Here is a 17,993-nt window from a genome sequence, read left to right on the forward strand (position 1 = left end):
AAAAATTTTTTTTTAAATCTTTATTTTTGAGAGAGAGATAGAGTGTGGGCAGGGGAGGAGCTGAGAGGAGGGAGACACAGAATCAGAGGCAGGCTCTAGGCCCTGAGCTGTTAGCACAGAGCCTGATGCGAGACCCAAACTCACAATCCGTGAGTTTAACCGACTGAGCCACCCAGGCGCCCCAGATTTTTCACTATTTAAAAAAATTTTTTTTTTTTTTTCAACGTTTATTTATTTTTGGGACAGAGAGAGACAGAGCATGAACGGGGGAGGGGCAGAGAGAGAGGGAGACACAGAATCGGAAACAGGCTCCAGGCTCTGAGCCATCAGCCCAGAGCCTAACGCGGGGCTCGAACTCACGGACCGCTAGATCGTGACCTGGCTGAAGTCGGACGCTTAACCGACTGCGCCACCCAGGCGCCCCCAGATTTTTCACTATTTTAAAGAATGCTATGTTGAGGGACACCTGGGTGGCTCAGTTGGTTAAATGTCCAACTTCAGCTCAGGTCACGATCTCATGGTTTGTGAGTTCAAAGCCTTTGCATCGGGCTCTGTGTTGACAGCGAGGAGCCTGGAGCTTGCTTTGAGTTCTGCGTCTTCCTCTGTCTCTGCCGTCCCCCCCCCCCCCTTCTGCTCACACTCTGTCTCTCTCTCAAAAATAAACATTAGAAACATAAAAAATAAATAAATAATGCTGTGATGGATATCCTTAAAGGAAATATTTCTTATTTCTAATGCCTTCTTTAGAATAAATACATAAAGTGAATCCAAGTTTTATAAATATTTTAAGGCTTTGGGTAACATGCAGCAGAAATTGTTTTCTAAGAATAATGTGACTCTTAGTGGTAATTTTGAAATGACACAGTATTAACCCAGTGACTTTGTTTTTTGTTTTGTTTTATTTTTAGGTTCTCCTCTTGTAGTGTCTTTGATTGGTGCACTTTTACGTGATTTTCCCAACCGTTGGGATTACTACCTTAGGCAACTTCAGAATAAGCAATTTAAGAGAATAAGGAAATCTTCATTTTATGATTATGAGGCTCTGGATGAAGCCATGTCTATAAGCGTTGAAATGCTCAGAGAGGACATCAAAGATTATTATACAGATCTTTCCATCCTTCAGAAGGATGTTAAGGTGCCTACAAAGGTAATAGAAGGACCAGCAATCCTCATCATTGGGTATTTTTGACATGGAACTTTTGATATAGTACCAAGGATGTTATAGAGGATATTGGAAGGTTAAGACCCATGTCACTGAGGAGGTGTGGGGAATGTAAAAATCCTACTGCTCTTAGTCTCCATCAAGAGGTTGGTGTTGGACTCAGATTAGTTTCCTATTTCTCAGTTCTAGTGAAGCTGGAGAAGCATCTGACTTTGTTATCTCTCTTTTCTATCTTGACAAATAGTTGAGCTTCTTCATATGAAATTGAGATGCTGTTATTCAGGGCTTTATGATATGATTTGTGGGTATGTTTATGTGTGTTAACATTTTATCTGCAATCCTGGTAATTGTATTTTTGTGATACATTAAATGCTTAAAATGATCCCCAGGTGTTATGTATTCTCTGGGACATGGAAACTGAAGAAGTTGAAGACATACTGCAGGAGTTTGTTAATAAGTCTCTCTTATTCTGTGATCGGAATGGAAAATCATTTTGTTATTATTTACATGATCTTCAAGTAGATTTCCTTATAGAAAAGAATCGCAACCACCTTCAGGTACTTGCGTCTCTGTGCATTTTTTTTTTAATTTTTAACTTTGAAATTTTAGGGTTATAGAAGTTGCAAAACTGTCTTTAGGGTTAAAGAGAGTTTTATGCATATACCTTCATCTAGCTTCCCCCAGTGTTAACATCTTACGTAACTATAATAAAGTTATCAAAACCAAAAAATTAACAATCACAGAATATTATTAGCTAACCTACAGATTTTATTTGGATTTCACCAGCTTTCCCACTAATGCCCTTCTTGTGGTTCAGATCAAGACCCCATATTGCATAATAATTGTCATGTTTCCCTGGTTTCCTCAAATCTATGAAAATTTCTTGGCTTTCTTTATCTTTCATGGTCACTTTTGAAGAGTACTACTCAGTTATTTTGTATAGAGTCTCTTAGTTTGGTTTGTCTGATTGTTTCTCCTGACTATATTTAGGTTATATTTTTTTGTCAAGAATACCACAAAAGTTATGTTGTGTCTTCAGTGCATCATATTAGGAAGTCGATATGTCTTATTGTCAGTGATGTTAATGTTGATCACTTGGTTAAAGTGGTACCTGCTAGTTTCTCCAGTGTAAAGCTACTATCTTTTCCTTTTGTAATTAAGTATTTTCTTGGTTGATTCTCTGCACATTTTTAAATAGCTTTGTAAGCTATAGTGATGCTTAGGTTATGAAATTGTTTCTGTCCTCTAAAATGTTTCATTTGTGTTTCAGGATCTACATAAGAAATTAATCACTCAGTTCCAGAGACATCACCAGCCACATACTCTTTCACCAGATCAGGAGGACTGCATGTATTGGTACAATTTTCTGGCTTACCACATGGCTAGTGCTAACATGCACAAAGTAAGATGACCCACTTAAAAATTACTATTTTTTTTTTTTTAAATTTTTTTTTTTCAACGTTTATTTATTTTTGGGACAGAGAGAGACAGAGCATGAACGGGGGAGGGGCAGAGAGAGAGGGAGACACAGAATCGGAAACAGGCTCCAGGCTCTGAGCCATCAGCCCAGAGCCTGACGCGGGGCTCGAACTCCCGGACCGCGAGATCGTGACCTGGCTGAAGTCGGACGCTTAACTGACTGCGCCACCCAGGCGCCCCAAAAATTACTATTTTTTATCTCACTTTTATTTCATCCTATGTTTAGAATTTTCTTTTACCTGTAAAAATAAGATTAAAGTCTATGTAAGTATTTTTGTTTTTGTTACTCTTTTTACCTACAGTGATTTAAAAAGGTACCTTAGTAAATCTAGTAAATGAACCACCTAAAAATTCACTCTTTTCTTACCAGTAGCTATCTTTTTTGGGCAGTATGGATTTTAAACTTTGAGAGGAATGAAGAATGGGAAAGTACATTCATTCAGCAAATATTTATTGAGTGCCTGTTAGGTACTGTTATTGTTTTTCATTGTGAGGATATACCATAGGCACAAAGTCCCTGCTCTCGTTGAGTTTACATTTTCTAGGGAGACCAATAGTGGACAAATAAATTTATGCTATTTTGGGAGTAGTAAGTGCTCAGAGAAAGAAAAAAGCATGGAAAGAGAAAGTGATGGTACAGAATCATCATGATTTGTTGATGGAATTGGTGTGTATTATAAGATTACTCCAGACTTGTACAACAGAAAGAATGGAGTTGATATGAACTGAGATTCGGATGTCTGTCAGGGGCTGAAGGGAGTGTTAGGAACTCATTTTGAATATACTGCTTCTTATACTTTTAAGACATCTGACTGGAAATAATGAATATGTAGTTGGATATATGAATATGAATTTCTGAGGAAAAATTATAGACTAACATAATTTTAATATAACTTAATTTAACATATCCATAACATTATGGATAACATTTGGGTATTATCACCACATAGATGATATTTGAAGTCATTACTTCAACTAATTCAAAATGTTAACATTTTGGAAAACTGTATGTACTTTGAGTAATTTGTCTATGCTTAGGTATGTTATCTCTTGGTTAAAAAAAGGGTGTATTGTTGTACCCTGTTTTTTTTCACCTAGCAAAATACAGTTTACACTTAATAATCTGCATTGGAATGGAGATATTCTGATAAATATCTGTGCCAAATTTGCTTTAATTATTGCACATTTACGTTTTCAGATTTTTGCCTTTATGATGCTTTAATGAACAATCTTGCTTGTCTTTGTACCTACATTATTTCCTTCAAAAATTTTTTTGAAGTGGGATTATTGGGTCAGTGCATCTTTTTAAAATTTGGCATGTCTGATAGTGTGACAGGATTCAGTTTTTTCTCACCATTTTAGACTTTTTTTCCTGATTTTTAAAGGTAATTTCTAATATTTAATGTTTTTCATTGGAAAACTTTAGGAAAACTAAAAAGAAAATGAAGATGGCAATTGTTAATGCTTTTTTGTATAATTTTCTAAGTTGTTCTGCTCAGATACATGTACTTATTCTTTAAAACCAAAATAGGATCATAATAGAAATAGTCTTGGGGAGCCTGAGTGGCCTAGTCAGTTGAACATCTGACTCTTGATTTGGGCTCAGGTCATGATCTTTTTTAGCTTGTGGGATCAAGCCCCACATTGGGCTCTGCTCTGACAGTGTGGAGCTTGCTTGGTATACTCTCTCTCCCTCCCTCCCTCTTTCAAAATAAGTAAACATTAAAAAAAAATGAAATAGTCATATCTTTTTTTTTTTCCACTAACCTACATTTCATGGTCATCTTTTTATGTCAATTTATGTAAGTGACAAAATTTTTTTTAAACATTTATTCATTTTTGAGACAGAGCATGAGTGGGGCAGGAGCAGAGAGAAAGATACGCGGAATCTGAAGCAGGCTCTAGGCTCTGAGCTGTCAGCACAGAGCCTGACGCGGGGCCCGAACCCACGGACCACAAGTCCATGACCTGAGCTGAAGTCGGATGCTTAACTTCAAGCTGAAGTCGGATGACTGAGCCACCCAGGCGCCACATAGAGTGACAAAATTTTTAAAGCTTCATACTGTTTCATTGTATAGTGACCAATTGGCTTATAGATAATTAGATTGCCGAAAGACACTTATCTGATTATTTTCTTAGGACATATTTAAAAAAAATTTTTTTTAAATGTTTATTTTTGAGAGAAAGCGAGAGTGAGGGAGGGGCAGAGAGAGATGGAGACGCAGAATCTGCAGCTGTCTCCAGGTGAGCGGTCAGCACAGAGCCTGATTTTCAGGGCTCAAACCCACAAACCGTGAGCTCATGAACGGATACTTAACTGACTAAGCCACCCAGGTGACCCAGGACATATTTTTATAAGCATAGTTTCTGGGTCAAATGGTATGTAGAGTTTGTATTTTTTTTAAAGTTTATTTATTTATTTTGAGAGAGAAAATACAAGTGGGGGAGGGACAGAGACAGAGAGAGAATCCCAAGCAGTATCTGCACTGTCAGCACAGAGCGCAGTTTGGGGCTCAAACCCGTATATGAGATCATGACCTGAGCTAACATCGGACATTTAACTGACTGAACCACTCAGATGCCCCTGCAGTTTGAATTTTAACGTAGATTACCAAACTGCCCCCCAGAAGGATGCTCTGAGTTACATCACTGCCAACAGTATGTGAGAGTGTTCATTTCCTCTGATTCCAGCTAATCCTCTTATTACTACTTTTAGTCTTTAGAAATTTGATATTAAAAAAAATGCTGAATTGGGGTGCCTGGGTGGCTCAGTCGGTTGAGCGTCCGACTTCGGCTCAGGTCATGATCGCACAGTCCGTGGGTTCGATCCCCGCATCGGGCTCTGTGCTGATAGCTCGGAGCCTGGAGCCTGCTTCAGATTCTGTGTCTCCCTCTCTCTGACCCTTCCCTGTTCATGCTCTCTCTCTGTGTCAAAAATAAATAAGCATAAAAAAAAAAATGTTTAAAAAAAATGCTGAATCTTTGTTGTTTCATTTAGATTATTGGTGAGGTTTTTGGCCATTTGACCTTTTATTCTGTGCATTGCCTTTACCAGATTTTTCTGGTGAGGTGTTTATCTTATTCTATTAGAATTTTCTATAAAATAATAATATTGAGCCCTCATCATAAGTGTTATAAATAAATATTTTTATTTTTTGTCAAATTTTCTTTATATTGTTTACAACTATATTAAAGGTTTGAATTTTTATGGTAGTTAAGTGCACTTCTTTCTCTCTCTCTTTTTTTTTTTGTATTTTTGCTTTGGTGTTATGCTTACAACCATTTCCTTCATTCTAGGGTTACAAAAATATTTGCCTGTATATTGTAGTATTTTTTGAGGCTTTCTATTTTATATTTAAGTTTTTAATGTTTCTTTGGTTCTTTTTAAAAAACTTCCTTTTTTGTCCTTAAGTTGTAGTTATCTGCTAAATTTCGTTCAGTAGTGTTAGGATAGAGTTATAAAGTGGTAGAGTTAAAATTCTTTGATGTCTTTAACAATGTCCTTCTCTTACTTTTTTTTTTAAAGGAACTTTGTGCTTTAATGTTTTCCCTGGATTGGATTAAAGCAAAAACTGAACTCGTAGGCCCTGCCCATCTGATTCATGAGTTTGTGGAATATAGGCATATATTGGATGAAAAGGTATAAATTAGTATGAATAAGTCCCTAAAGGGCATCTCATTTTGTCATTTAATTCTAGTTTTAATAGTGGGGATGAGCAGCACAGAAGGGGCAAACAGAGATAATTTCCTTTTTTTGATCCTTGATTATTCTAATTATTTTGCTTCCTTCCTAGCCTGTTGGGAATGTGGATGGGATTGAGGTTTGAAAGTTGGGGAAGTGAAGTGTTCAGTGCTATTTTTTACAAAACAATGTATTAAGAAAGTAATAGTTGGATAATGAGATTTTTACACTTTATTTTATTTTTTTAATATGAAATTTATTGTCAAATTGGTTTCCATACAACACCCAATGCTCATCCCAACAGGTGTCCTCCTCAATGCCCATCACCCACTTCCCCCTCCCTCCCACCCCCCATCAACTCTCAGTTTATTCTCAGTTTTTAAGAGTCTCTTATGGTTTGGCTCTCTCCCTCTCTAACCATTTTTTTTTTCCCTTCCCCTCCCCCATGGTCTTCTGTTAAGTTTCTCAGGATTCACATAAGAGTGAAAACATATGGTATCTGTCTTTTCTCTGTATGACTTATTTCACTTAGCATGACACTCTCCAGTTCCATCCACGTTGCTACAGAAGGCCATATTTCGTTCTTTCTCATTGCCAAATAGTATTCCATTGTTACACTTTGTTTAAAAGTTTAAAGAGGGTCACCAGGTATTTATTACCTAATGGTTGGCTATTTAATTTTAGCTCATATAGAGAATATCTTCATTTAAGCTTTTAAACTGACAAGATCACAGAAACAGAAAAATGTCAGATCTTGGTTCTGGTTATATTTCTAAGAGATTTCAGTTTGTTCGTAGGATTATGCAGTCTGTGAAAATTTCCAAGAGTTTTTATCATTAAATGGACACCTTCTTGGACGACAGCCATTTCCTAATATTGTTCAACTGGGTCTCTGTGAACCAGAAACTTCAGAAGTTTATCAGCAAGCTAAGCTGCAGGCCAAGCAGGAGGTCGATAATGGAATGCTTTACCTGGAGTGGATGTAAGTAGGTTAGGAGAGAAACCAAAGGGGAGCAGAGTGCTAATTATGTCATTATTTTTCAGGTAGTGAATAAGTTCACTCCAGGAAGATGTAACTACTTTGGAAAAAGCTGGAACTTTTAATAAGCATTCTTACTTACTGAAAAGTTCTGGAGAAGTAAGCATTGGAAAAATACATATTTTCAGAGTCCATAGAAATAGATGCTTGCCTATAGGCATTTTGACCAGTTATACAAAATATTAACATCAAATGGTTTACTTACTATAACATAGTACATTAGTGAAAAATATGGGCTTTGAAACCGCAGACATTGGTTCTAAAACCTGATATGTTTGGGGCACCTGGGTGGCTCAGTCGGTTGGGCGTCCGACTTCGGCTCAGGTCATGATCTCGCAGTCCGTGAGTTCGAGCCCTGCGTTGGGCTCTGTGCTGACAGCTCAGAGCCTGGAGCCTGTTTCAGATTCTGTGTCTCCCTCTCTCTCTCACCTTCCCCCATTCATGCTCTGTCTCTCTGTCTCAAAAATGAATAAACGTTAAAAAAAAATAAAAATAAAACCTGATATGTTTTTGTGATTTTGAATAAGTTACAGGTTGCTTTTCTTTTTCATATATAATAGAGATAACAGTTTTTTGAGGTATTATTTTTGTGAAGATTGAAATGAGATCTTGGATATATAGTGATTAACACTTGCTTTTCACATAGCACTAATAAAACTTCCACTGAATTTTGATTCTTATTCCTAAAAGAGGCTGTTCAGTTTTACTCTTGCCTTAATCTTACCAATTAGAAAAATGAAAGGGTAAACTATCGTCTATTTAATGCCTGTTACACACGATATGTGCACGTTACTTATCTTCAAACCTTATAAATATTCTCTATTTTACAAATGAGAAAATTGCAGAGATGTTGAGACTTGATTAAGCTCCTGTAGATAGTTGAATGGGATTTAAACCCTGGATCTGTTTAGGGGTGCCTGGATGGCTCAGTTGGTTAAGTGTCTGACTTTGGCTCAGGTCATGATCTCGCAGTTCATGGGTTTGAGCCCCACGTTGGGCTCTGTGCTGACAGCTTGGAGCCTGGAGCCTGCTTCGGATTTTCTCTCTCTCTCTCTCTCTCTCTCTCTCTCTCCCTCTCCCTCTCCCTCTCCCTCTCCCTCTCCCTCTCCCTCTCTCTCTCTCTCTCTCTCTCTCTCTCACTCACTCTGCCCCTCCCCCATTCGCACTTTGTCACACTATCTCTGTCTCTCAAAAATAAACATTAAAAAAATTTAATAAAAAAAAAACCCTGGATCTGTTTAGCTTTCTTTTTTTAATATTTATTTATTTTAGAGAGTAAGAGAGAGTGTGAGCATGAGTGGAGGAGGGGTAGGGAGAGAGAGAATCCCAAGTAGGCTGTACACTCACTTGGGGCTCTATCTCACGATGGTGAGATCATGACCTGAAATGAAATCAGGAGTCGGACACTTAAATGACTGAGCCACCCAGGTGCCCCTGTCTCATTTTATTTTCTATGCACTTTCTATATGCCATTGTTCTCTTATAGCTAGAGATAATGAATGTGAATGGTTGACTTTTCACATGTATAATTTATATCTGAATAGAACTCTAGGTTGATCTGCAATATTTATTAGTCCTGGGCCCTCTTTCCAAATAAGTCAGATTGCCATGGGTGATTGCCCTAATTCAGCTTAGTTTAACAAATATTTGAGTTTGTCTAATGTGCTAATATTAAGCACTGTTACTAGGTGCTAAGGCTCTCTTGAAGGAGCTTATAATCTATTAATGAAGAAAAAAGTTGAAGCAAATAATTAAACATAATGTGATGAGTGCAACAACAGAAATGTGTATAATATAGAACTGAGAAGTGGGTTATTAACTTGGATTGGTGAGGAATTCTGGGAAGTTTCCACAAAAGCATTAAAAAGTGTTTTTAAAATTAAATCTTAATTTTTTGTTGGTTTTATTTTTATTTTAAAGTAATCAGTGTTTGTGCTTTTTTTAAAAATCAAATAATACTAGAGGGATATAAAATGAAAAGTCAGGGATGCCTGGGTGGCTCAGTTGTTGAAGCGTCCGATTTCAACTCAGGTCATGATCTCACGGTTCATGAGTGTAAGCCCTGCATCTGGCTCTGTGCTGGCAGTGTGGAGTCTGCTTGGGATTCTTTCTCTCTCCCTCTGCCCCTCCCCCACTTGCACGCATACTCGCTCTCTCTCAAAATAAACTTAAAAAAAAAAAAAAAAGACAGACTCCCCATCTTTTCTCACCTTCCCATTTCCTGGAGTTAACTATTCTTTTAATTCTTTCCTGGGAAGAAGTTTACTCTCTCTCTGAAGCAGTCTCTTAACTCATTGAGGCTAGGGTAGACCTGTCCGTATTCTAGAATACTTGCACACTTTATCATAGCATTTGTCTCACTTTATGGTGATTGCCTATTTTTCTCTGTTACTAGTCCATACATTCTGTACTCTGGAATAGTTTGGAGGTTAAAATAACAGACTTTGGCTTTAGATTGCCTGGGCATGAAATGCAGCTCTGCTTTATTAGTTGTATATAACCAGGGAATTTTATTCAACTTCTCTCACCTAATGTTGCTATTTCATAGCATTATTGAGAAGATTAAATGACTATGTGCATACACACACACACACACACACACACACACACAGTGCTTAGAGCAGTACCTCATTCATAGAAAGTGTTTAATATCTAATAGTTAATTACTAAGAATAGCATTTAGCATTTTGCCTGGCCCATATAGTTGGTACGCACTAGAAATTTGTGGAGGATTGACGGCATTGGTGTTTTGGTGAGTGGTTGAAATAGAATTTTAATACAAGGTCTGATAATCAAATGGGCATAGGGTTAGTTCTTGTTCTCTTGCGTTGTTGAGTTTGTTTTTTTTAATGTTTCTTGCTGTTTTATTTTTGTTGGTTTTTTTCCCCATTCTGTCAACTGTGTTTCAACCCATGGTGTTCTCTCACAGAATCGTTAGTCATTCATAGCTAAATTTTTTAAGTGGGTTTGACCAGATCATAGTTAAAGAATGCCTTATTCCTGTACTAGAAAATTTCTTTTTCTGTAGAATGGTTTAGGTGGATAGCAGCTTAAATTTAATTTAATTTTAGCTTTCAGAGAAATCATTTGTTCATGCATTCATTTGTTATTTCTTTAATACTTTTTGGCCATCCACTATATGCCCATCACTGGGACAGGTCACTTTCTGACCCTTTTTTGGGGAATTGAGTAGTTAGATCAAGGGGAGAGAGAAGAGTATTTTTAATCTAATCCTATAAACTTTGCTAGTAACTTACCTGGTTTTCTTCCAGGTTCTCATTACTCTAGTTCTTCTTATTATATTACAGTTACTTGTTTTGTTGTTTCTAGTAAATTATAATACTTTTTTTCAAATGTTTATTTTTGATAGAGGGAGTGTGAGTAGAAGGGGGTAGAAAGAGGGAAGGACAGAGGATCCAAAATGGGCTGGGCGCTGACTGCAGCGAGCCCAATGTGGGGCTTGAACCCACGAACCATGAGATCATGACCTGAGCAGTAGTCAGACGCTCAATCAACTGAGCCACCCAGGCACCTCCTGAATTATAATACTTTCTAAGTAAGGTCTAAATCTGATTTACCTTTTGTGTTCCCTTATTTCATTTGGCCTAACTTTTGTGTGATTAATTTTTTTTAAAGAATAATAACAATGGCATCCTTAGGTGTCAGAAACTGTTTGGAGCAGGTACCCTTACTCCCATTGTACATATGAGAAAATAGAAATGTATTAGGTCATTTGCTTAAGTTTACACACTTAATAAGTAGTAGAAGTAGGGTTATTCATTAGGTTTATCTGACTATTAAAATAAGCGTGATGCCATTTAACATATTTAATTGTATTCAAGGTGACTGGGGCATATGTGTATGAAATTGTGGCACTGTTCTTTTACCCCTTTAGCCCATGAGAAATAACATACTACCTATACTAGTGGAATAGTATTCAGTAGACTAAAATATAAATAAAACGACATTGCTTGATCTTTTTTTCTCTATACCTAATTGTGGTTAGAGAAGAACAGTTTTAAAGTACATCATCCTAACAGTGGGTGTAGTGTTGTACTTTAGTATGGCTTCTTTCCTTTTAAAAATGGAGATTTTTTTGAGAGTATTCTTATATAATGTTTTCTCTACACATGTTATCATTAATATATCAAAGGAAAATAGAAAACATCATGTATTTGATTAGATTTCTCCCAACTCTGTCATTTGCAACATATGACAGGTTGCTTGATAGAGGGTAGAATTTCTCTTAAAAAGCCACTTTTGTTATGCTTTTTTTTCCTTCAGGAGATCTATGCTGTCATTTACAAGTTGGTAACTTAATTTTAAGAATTTTGTATTTTTGGCAACACAACGTTAAAAGACAGTTTACTTCATTATTGAAAAAAATTACTTTTACTTATTGGGTTTCTGTTCATTTTCTCCTTGTATGTAGAAACAAAAAAAACAACAAGAATCTTTCCCGCTTAGTTGTCCGCCCCCATACAGATGCTGTTTACCATGCTTGCTTTTCTGAGGATGGTCAAAGAATAGCTTCTTGTGGAGTTGATAAAACCTTACAGGTAAAACAAATCTCTTGAGAAAAATTGGAAGAGGCATGTACCTGATACTGTGCATATTAGAATATATTTAAATACTAAAATTGAAGAAAATTATGCATTAGAAATAGAGAAATCTAACTCTCTGGAATATTTTATGAAAACTTTCTCTGGAGATTTAAAAGATAGGGTTGTGCATTTTCATTATTTTAAATTTGCCAAGTGGCATGAAAGTACCTTTTACCCTAGCAATAAGTTTCTGTCATCCGTGTACCAGCTAGGGGTAATGAGGAAATGAAAATTGTTAAAAGACATAAGGACTCCCTGGCATAGTGAACTGGGCTTTGATTAATAAAGTTATTTAATAAAATACCTATTTTAGTACAGGCTCAGGCATAGATTTCTGACTGTAAATAGGAATTGGACTAGATTATTTCTAAGGTGTTTGAAGGAATTTCTTAAGTTCTCATTTCTTTTCAGAATACATGAATGAATGCTTTTCTTTAAATCTGTACTGTACCTTTTGGTTTGGAAGGAAACAGGATCAAATTAGTTAAAACTTTGATTTTCAGACTAGGTTTAGTCTTTATAAGATTATGACTGGAAACCTTATTTTTATATGTGTACTTCATTATTTAAAAAAAAAAGAATTTGCCAAACTAATCTCAAGAACTGAAGCTATACTCTGCTAGCTCTTTTTATTGATATTAAAAACATTTAACAAGGGATAGTTCTCTATGTTCAGGCATATAAATTCTGACGGATATTTCTGCTGTTTGGACTGTTTTTGCCAACGTTCATTCCTATTGCAAAATAATACTGAATAAGATCTTTAAAAGGAAGATTTTTATTGAATGGTGGCCGGTGGTTTATGGTAAAAAGATTTTATTTTTGCTTGTGCAGGTGTTCAAAGCTGAAACAGGAGAGAAACTTCTGGAAATCAAGGCTCATGAGGATGAAGTGCTTTGTTGTGCATTCTCTGCAGATGACAGATTCATAGCAACCTGCTCAGTGGATAAAAAAGTGAAGGTAGGGAAGTATTTTTCTCTCGAGTTGTAATTACCACAGAATTCATTTTCTTTTTCCATACTAGAGGGACTAGGGTAAGTAGGGATAAAAGACTTGCCTATTGATTACTAACTTGAGGCAAACCAGTTTCAACTGTAAATTAACACTGTCTAAAAAATCTTTTTTTTTTTTTTTTTTTTTAATGTTTGTTTATTTTTGAGAGAGCGTGAGCAAGGGAGGGGCAGAGAGAAGGAGACACAGAATATGAAGCAGGCTCTAGGCTCTGAGCTGTTGGCACAGAGCCTGATGCGGGGCTTGAGCCCATGAATCTTGAGATCAGGAACTGAGTCGAAGTCAGATGTGTAACAGGTGCCCCTAATAGTCCTTATTTTTAAGCACCAGCAAAATGCCTAGGTTTCTCAGCCTGAGATATTTACCAGGCAGCTAAGAGAAACAATTACAAATTAATGAATATGTCTGCCATTTATTGATCAGTCTATGGGATAAATACCAATTGGAATCTTTGAATGCATTGTGATTGGAAGTGTTGCTGCACAAAATTATTGTCTGAGATTGGATTCCTGTTGTAAAATGCTTAGTCTGTGAAGGGCAACCCAGGTTTTTTTTTTTAATTAAAAAAAATTTTTTTTTAACGTTTATTTATTATTGAGAGACACAGAGCATGAACAGGGGAGGGATAGAAAGAGGGGAGACACAGAATCTGAAGTAGGCTTCAGGCTCTGAGCTGTCAGCACAGAGCCCGATGTGGGGCTCGAACTCACAAACTGTGAGATCATGACCTGAGCCAAAGTCAGTCGCCTAACCAACTGAGCACCCCAGGCGCCCCCCAGGTTTTTAAAAAAAAATTTTTTTTAACCTTTATGAACTACATTCACTGCAAATCTAGATGCATGAACAAACTAGCAATTCAGTTACTAGTCTACAAAGTAAATAGAGAAAAAAAAGTAAACACAGGTTAATTTTTATCTTTGTTATTTTTTTTCCTTTTTTTCTTTTTTCTTTTTTTTTTTTTTTATTCTTTCTTGTCTCTTGTTCCTAAATTTGGCTTTCTGCTAGAGCATTTATGTGGAATTTAGGAGAGACCGAAGTCCAGGGGAATGTTTTTTTCTGATAAGTGGAGGGGGATCCTCACTTCAGACTTTAAAAAAATTTTTTTTTAAATTTAATTTTATTTTTTTTATGTTTATTTTTGAGAGAGAGAGAAAGACAGAGCATGAGTGAGGTAGGGCAGAGAGAGAAGGAGACACAGAATCTGAAGCGGGCTCCAGGCTCTGAGCTGTCTGCATAGAACACACGAACTGTGAGGTCATGACCTGAGCCGAAGTTGGACATTTAACTAACTTAGCCACCCAGAAGCCCCAGTCTTTTTCTTTTTCTTTTTTTCTTTTTCTCTTTTTCTTTTTCTTTTTTTTTTTTTAAAGAATGTCGTAACTGGTTAGGTGTGTAACTGGGTCTTAGTGGACCTGGGAGCAAGAAAATTGGCTTGGAAGTTTTCCTAGGGTCTGGATCCACTTGAAGAAGACTTTGGAGTGTTCAGACTAAATTCAGGCCTTGGAAAAATCTACTTCTTGATAGAATGGACTCCAGGTGGCTTTACAACCAACTCGTGAGTTTACTCCATAGCTTCTACTCTGAGTCAGACTTGGAGTTGGCCATTCCATGTAGTTCCACAGTCAGAGCCAAATGGAGTAAAAGGAAATAACACTGTGTTTCTGCTTTCTAAGTACTCAAAAACAAAACAAGAGGCAGAAATGTGTATTAAATAAAAATAAACTTTTTGGGCCTCTGGGGAGTGCTTTGATAAGATAAAATGTGGGGCGACTGGCTGACTCAATCAGTAGAACACATGATTCTTCATCTCGGGGTTGTAAGTTTGAGCCCTATTTGGGTATGGAGCTTACTTAAAAATTAAAAACAAAATGCTATAAGAGGCAAATTAGTACCTCTGAAAAATCCAGAGCCCAGTGAAGATTAGATAATTTATTTCTTTCATTTGTTGTTAGATAGAACACACTGCTTGGTTGTCTTACACAGTAACTAAAATGATTATTCTTTTACTTGGGAATTTAACACCTTGTGAAGCTTTATACTGAATACTTTGTTGTATTACATTATCAATTTCTCACTACAACTTGTAAAGTAAGTATTTAACAGATGAGGCAACAAGTTCAGAGATGAAGTAATTTGTCCAGGCTCACATCAACTGATAAGTAATGGAGCCAGGGTTGAAAGCTTAGGTTTCCCTCAGAATCAGAAGCCTTTATTTTTTTCACTGAGCTGTTTGTCTTTACTTATTTATTTATAAGTTCAAGTCAGAAATCTTAGCATGTCCTTTATCTCATTAAAAAAAAACTTTTTGGGGCGCCTGGGTGGCGCAGTCGGTTAAGCGTCCGACTTCAGCCAGGTCACGATCTCGCGGTCCGTGAGTTTGAGCCCCGCGTCGGGCTCTGGGCTGATGGCTCAGAGCCTGGAGCCAGTTTCCGATTCTGTGTCTCCCTCTCTCTCTGCCCCTCCCCCGTTCATGCTCTGTCTCTCTCTGTCCCAAAAATAAATAAATGTTGAAAAAAAAAAAAAAAAAACTTTTAATTTTTTTAAATTTACATCCAAGTTAGTTAGCATATAGTGCCACAATGATTTCAGGAGTAGATTCCTTAATGCCCCTTACCCATTTAGCCCATCTCCTCTCCCACAACCCCTCCAGTAACCAACCCTCTGCTTGTTCTCCATATTTAAGAGTTTCTTATGTTTTGTCCCCCTCCCTGTTTTTTTTTGTTTTTTTTTAATTTTTTTTTTCTCAACGTTTATTTATTTTTGGGACAGAGAGAGACAGAGCATGAACGGGGGAGGGGCAGAGAGAGAGGGAGACACAGAATCGGAAACAGGCTCCAGGCTCTGAGCCATCAGCCCAGAGCCTGACGCGGGGCTCGAACTCCCGGACCGCGAGATCGTGACCTGGCTGAAGTCGGACGCTTAACCGACTGCGCCACCCAGGCGCCCCGCCCCCTCCCTGTTTTTATATTATTTTTGCTTCCCTTCCCTTGTGTTCATCTGTTCTGTTTCTTAAAGTCCTCATATGAGTGAAGTCATATGAGATTTGTCTTTCTCGAATTTCACTTAGCATAATACCCTCTAGTTCCATCCACATAGTTGCAAATGGCAAGATTTCATTCTTTTTGATTGCTGAGTAATTCTCCGTTGTATGTATATACCACATCTTCTTTATCCATTCATCCATTGATGGGCATTTGGGCTCTTTCCATACTTTGGCTGTTGTTGATAGTGCTGCTATAAACATTAGGGTGCATGTTAAACAACAGCGGTGAGTAGACATCCCTGTTGTGTTCCTGATCTCAGGGAGAAAGCTGTCAGTTTTTCCCTATTGAGGATGATATTAGCTGTGGGCTTTTCATAAATGGCTTTTATAATGTTTAAGTATGTTCCTTCTATCCCAGCTTTTTCGAGGGTTTTTATTAAGAAAGGATGCTGAATTTTGTCAAATACTTTTTCTGCGTTGATTGACAGGATCATATGGTTCTTATCTTTTTTATTAATGTATGTATCACATTGATTGATTTGCGAATGTTGAACCAGCCCTGCAGCCCAGGAATGAATCCCACTTGATCATGACGAATAATTCTTTTTATATGCTGTTGAATTCGATTTGCTAGTATCTTATTGAGAATTTTTGCATTCATATTCATCAGGGATATTGGCCTGTAGTTCTCTTTTTTTACTAGGTCTGGTTTAGGAATTAAAGTAATGCTGACTTCATAGAATGAGTCTGGAAGTTTTCCTTCCCTTTCTATTTTTTGGAATAGCTTGAGAAGGGTAGGTATTATCTCTGCTTTAAATGTCTGGTAGAATTCCCCTGGGAAGCCATCTGGTCCTGGACTCTTATTTGTTGGGAGATTTTTGACAACTGATTCAATTTCTGCGCTGGTTATGGGTGTGTTCAAGCTTTCTATTTCTTCCCGTTTGAGTTTTAGAAGCGTGTGGGTTGTTTAACATAGTGTTGGGAGTTCTAGCATCAGCAATCAGACAACAAAAGGAAATCAAAGGCATGAAAATTGGCAAAGATGAAGTTAAGCTTTCACTTTTTGCAGATGACATGATATTATACATGGAAAACCCGATAGACTACACCAGAAGTCTGCTAGAACTGATACATGAATTCAGCAAAGTCGCAGGCTGCAAAATCAATGTACAGAAATCAGTTGCATTCTTATACACTGATATTGAAGCAACAGAAAGACAAATAAACTGATCCCATTCGCAATTGCACCAAGAACCATAAAATACCTAGGAATAAACTTAACCAAAGATGTGAAAGATCTGTATGCTGAAAACTATAGAAAGCTTATGAAGGAAATTGAAGAAATATAAAGAAATGGAAAAATATTCCGTGCTCATGGATTGGAAGAATAAATATTATTAAAATGTCAATACTACCCAAAGCTATCTACACATTCAATGCAATCCCAATCAAAATTGCACCAGCATTCTTCTCGAAGCTAGAACAAGCAATCCTAAAATTTGTATGGAACCACAAAAGGCCCCGAATAGCCAAAGTAATTTTGAAGCAGAAGACCAAAGCAGGAGGCATCACAATCCCAGACTTTAGCCTCTACTACAAAGCCGTAATCATCAAGACAGCATGGTATTGGCACAAAAACAGACACATAGACCAATGGAATAGAATAGAAACCCCAGAACTAGATCCACAAAAGTATGGCCAACTCATCTTTGACAAAGCGGGAAAGAATATCCAATGGAAAAAAGACAGTCTCTTTAACAAATGGTGCTGGGAGAACTGGACAGCAACATGCAGAAGTATGAAACTAGACCAGTTTCTTACACCATTCACAAAAATAAACTCAAAATGGATAAAGGACCTGAATGTGAGACAGGAAACCATCAAAACCCTAGAGGAGAAAGCAGGAAAAAACCTCTCTGACCTTAGCCGTAGCAATTTCTTACTTGATACATCCCCAAAGGCAAGGGAATTAAAAGCAAAAATTAACTATTGGGACCTTGTGAAGATACAAAGCCTCTGCACAGCAAAGGAAA

The 17,993-nt window shown here is 37.1% G+C and overlaps 1 protein-coding gene across 3 annotated transcripts in view; it reads left to right on the plus strand.

Moving 5' to 3' along the window:
* The window catches only part of APAF1 (apoptotic peptidase activating factor 1), a 90,333-nt gene that overhangs the window by 22,984 nt on the left and 49,356 nt on the right, over window positions 1-17,993 (plus strand). For 2 of the 3 annotated variants that reach the window (XM_045464924.1, XM_045464926.1), the window contains exons 8-14: window positions 909-1,147; window positions 1,552-1,719; window positions 2,433-2,564; window positions 6,168-6,281; window positions 7,121-7,305; window positions 11,795-11,921; window positions 12,801-12,926. In XM_045464924.1, coding sequence (XP_045320880.1) covers window positions 909-1,147; window positions 1,552-1,719; window positions 2,433-2,564; window positions 6,168-6,281; window positions 7,121-7,305; window positions 11,795-11,921; window positions 12,801-12,926 — 1,091 coding nt within the window. Of the gene's footprint in view, window positions 1-908; window positions 1,148-1,551; window positions 1,720-2,432; window positions 2,565-6,167; window positions 6,282-7,120; window positions 7,306-11,794; window positions 11,922-12,800; window positions 12,927-17,993 lie in introns of those variants that run through there. The other variant, XM_045464927.1, reaches the window with a different exon arrangement.

Source organism: Leopardus geoffroyi, chromosome B4 (genome assembly GCF_018350155.1).
Source record: "Leopardus geoffroyi isolate Oge1 chromosome B4, O.geoffroyi_Oge1_pat1.0, whole genome shotgun sequence".
Taxonomy (NCBI): domain Eukaryota; kingdom Metazoa; phylum Chordata; class Mammalia; order Carnivora; family Felidae; genus Leopardus; species Leopardus geoffroyi.